The sequence below is a fragment of the Carlito syrichta genome, unplaced genomic scaffold (genome assembly GCF_000164805.1).
Source record: "Carlito syrichta isolate Samal-C Ts95f unplaced genomic scaffold, Tarsius_syrichta-2.0.1 Scaffold314878, whole genome shotgun sequence".
Lineage (NCBI taxonomy): Eukaryota > Metazoa > Chordata > Mammalia > Primates > Tarsiidae > Carlito > Carlito syrichta.
Genome location: NW_007258974.1, coordinates 57,572 through 60,452, shown reverse-complemented (window position 1 = coordinate 60,452; position 2,881 = coordinate 57,572). Strand labels below are relative to the sequence as shown.

General features: G+C 67.7%; 1 protein-coding gene across 1 annotated transcript in view; it reads right to left on the bottom strand.

The window, feature by feature from the left end:
- COL17A1 (collagen type XVII alpha 1 chain) overlaps positions 1–2,881 on the bottom strand; it is a gene marked incomplete at its 3' end in the record, with an annotated part of 31,006 nt that overhangs the window by 8,624 nt on the left and 19,501 nt on the right. Inside the window, exons 20-24 of the mRNA XM_021706014.1 lie at positions 2,565–2,669; positions 1,927–1,989; positions 1,294–1,329; positions 599–652; positions 387–422 (exon numbers count right to left, since the gene is read on the bottom strand). Of these exons, the coding sequence (XP_021561689.1) occupies positions 387–422; positions 599–652; positions 1,294–1,329; positions 1,927–1,989; positions 2,565–2,669 (294 nt within the window). The remainder of the gene's footprint in view (positions 1–386; positions 423–598; positions 653–1,293; positions 1,330–1,926; positions 1,990–2,564; positions 2,670–2,881) is intronic.

The following is a 2,881-nucleotide window of genomic DNA, read 5'->3' as shown; positions in this document are numbered from 1 at the left end:
GCCCTGGGCCCGGGCCAGGAGTGTGCTCGTGGATCTGTGGGCAGGCGGAGTGCGAACACAGCCTCACCGCCGCCCAGAGCACGGCTGGCCTGCAGCTCCACCCACAGGCTCCCCAGCCCGCCCCTGCACAGATGGGTGTTGCAGCCCAAAAGGACCAGACAGGAGGACGGATGCCTCCCGCCACCCCGAGGACCACGCAACCACGGCAGTGCACCGTAGCACTTCGTATCCCCTCTGTGTGCCTCAGTTTCCCTATCTGAGAGGCTGGACTGGAACGAGCTCTTGGATCCCTCGGTCCGGGGTCCGGGAGGCTGGGTCCTGTCCGTCCTTGGCCCTGGCACGAGGGCTCCACTGGAGGTGAGGCAGAGCAGCCGTCAGCAGCTTACCTTTGGGTCCCGACGGTCCCACAGGTCCTTTGTCACCTGAAAGGGAGGGGACACCTTGGTGTAAAGAGCCCTGCAGGGCCGCCCAGGAAGGGGCGATGTCTGGTGCTGAAGACGGGCTCCCCCGGCCTAGCCTCACCGCCCCCGCTCACCCCTGTGGGCCTGGACTCGTGTGTCCTTCAGACCCTCCCTGTCCCCAGGCCTCTCCGGCTCACCTTTGACACCGGGGAGTCCCACTTCACCTCGAAGTCCTTGGAGACCCACAGAACCTGTCCAGCAGAGGAGACGGGCGAGTGACCCCAGCTTTGAAAGGGACGGACGCACGCTTTCACCCACACACGCCCGTGCACACACATATGTATGCACACAGGTACACACACATGCACCGACACCCGGGCACACATACGTGCACACACAGAACACGCGTCCGTGTGCACCTATGTGCACACACACATGCACGCCTGGAGTGAAAGTCAAGGGCCGCTTTCCACGGACTCCTCCCCAAGTCCTGCTGAGTCATCATGCCCGGGCTCTCCCCAGCCGGCTGCCCTGGCCGTGGGGACGCCTGCTGGGCCTGGCTGTGGCTCAAGACCCCCAGGCCCGCAGGCCAGCTCTCGACCCACGGGGCACTCAGAGCAGCCCTTGCTCGGATGAGGGCCGGGTGGGGACACCCTGTTGCCGGAGCTGCTGGAGGGTCTCGGCCCCAAGCCGGGCTGGAGTGGCCTGGACAGGACTCGCCGGGCCCCAGTCCCAGCCGCCTGGAACACTCGGGGCACGCGGGACACACGCGGACTTGAGCCCTGTGTCTCCGCGAGACTCTCGCTGCTCTTCGTTTGCTTTCGGCACGCTTGCTTTCCTTTACCATTCCTCCCTCTGCCCCAGGAGGCGCCTGTTCATGGTGAGCACTGACCTGGGGGGCCCTGGGGGCCGGGAGAGCCGCTGGACCCTGGGAGGACAAGAGAGCGGTCGGCAGAGGCAGGGGCAGGGGACGCCTGACCGGGGAAGAGCGCCCACGTCTGGGGGGGCTGGGCGTGTCGCCCACACGGCGGGTGCTTGCCGGGGCCCCAGTGAGCAGGCCAGGAGTGACCCCAGTGCCCCGTCCTCCTGAGAAGGAGGCTGCAGCTGGGTGGATCAGGAGATCCTCGCTCCTTCCCGGTCGGGAGAGAGGGGCCCACGTTTGCGTCCGACTGTGGGAAGGGCCCGTCCTGGTTGCCTGGATGCGTTGCTTTCCATTTGCGCCCGGGCCCCAGCCGTCGAGGACGTCGTCTGATTTCCGGCTTCCCAAGAGACCCGTCCACCCGCACAGGGATCACCTGACAGGGCGGCTGACGGGAGATGGGAACGAGGCCCCAGGCCCATGGCGGGCCGAAAGGACAGCCCCGTCTTGAGGCCCCAAGGACGGCTTTGTGGGGGGCCCCAGGCCCTGCACTGGCCGGGGGCATGGGGCAGGGCCGGCGGCGTCCCAGGGCCTGTCCCCTCTGGCCCGTCCTAGATGTGGCGCCTCCCTGGTAAACAGGAACGCTGCCACAGCTGCCTGACTTACCTTTGGGACCTACAGAGCCTGGGACACCCGGTGGGCCCTGAGGACCAGGTTCACCAACGGCACCTGGGGAGACATGGAGCAGGGAGCGCATTGGGAGAGGCCGCGAGTGGACGCCTGCCCGGCCCACGGTGTCAGGGCAGGGGCTGCTGGCGACCGCCACCCAGGTGTGCCTCCGCGAGGCCACCCTCAGCCTCTGCCACCAGAACCGTTATCATCCGTGAGGTGTGGCACCCCACGTGTATTTGTTGTCTGGTGGAGCCATGTTTGACAGGGAGAGTGGGCCGACACCTCTGCTCGTCTTCAAGCACCGAGGGGACTCCTGGTGCTCATCTCGGTGCCCAGTGCCAGCCCGTGTCTGGGCCGCCCTCCTGCCTCCTTCCCAGGAGCGGCTCCCTGGCTCTGCCACTCCCCCTCCTCCCGCGGGGCCTGGCCTGCCCCCATGCCACGTGGCATTCTCTCACCCCCTTGCCCCAAGGCCATTCCTCCCAGACGCCTTCCTGGGTTCGAGCCACACCCTCAGCCTGCTGTGTCCTGGGGTGCAGCCCAGGTCGGCGGGTGCTCCATGGATGCCACTGAAGGAAGCGGGAGGGTGGAAGGCGGGAGGGAGGCGTGGCCAGCCCCCGAGACGCGCCTCTTACCTCTGTCCCCTTTCTCTCCAAACCCGGGAGGCCCTGGTTCACCGCGGGGTCCCGTGGGGCCTTCTCGCCCTCGCTGGCCCAGGGGGCCTTCCATGCCGGGCTCTCCTAAGAGCAAGGACGGCCAACCTGAGTTCGGATCCGGCAGCAGGATGCTTGCTGGAGCCTCGGCCCGGGCCTCCGGCTTCTCCCCGGCTGCAGCCTTGCTCAACCCAGGGCCAGGGGCCCCGGACAGTGGGAGTGGGCCGTGTCCCCGGTGGGCCCCAGCCTGCAAATGGCTTCCCAGCCCACCCAGAGTCAACACCAGAGCCCTCCGCCGG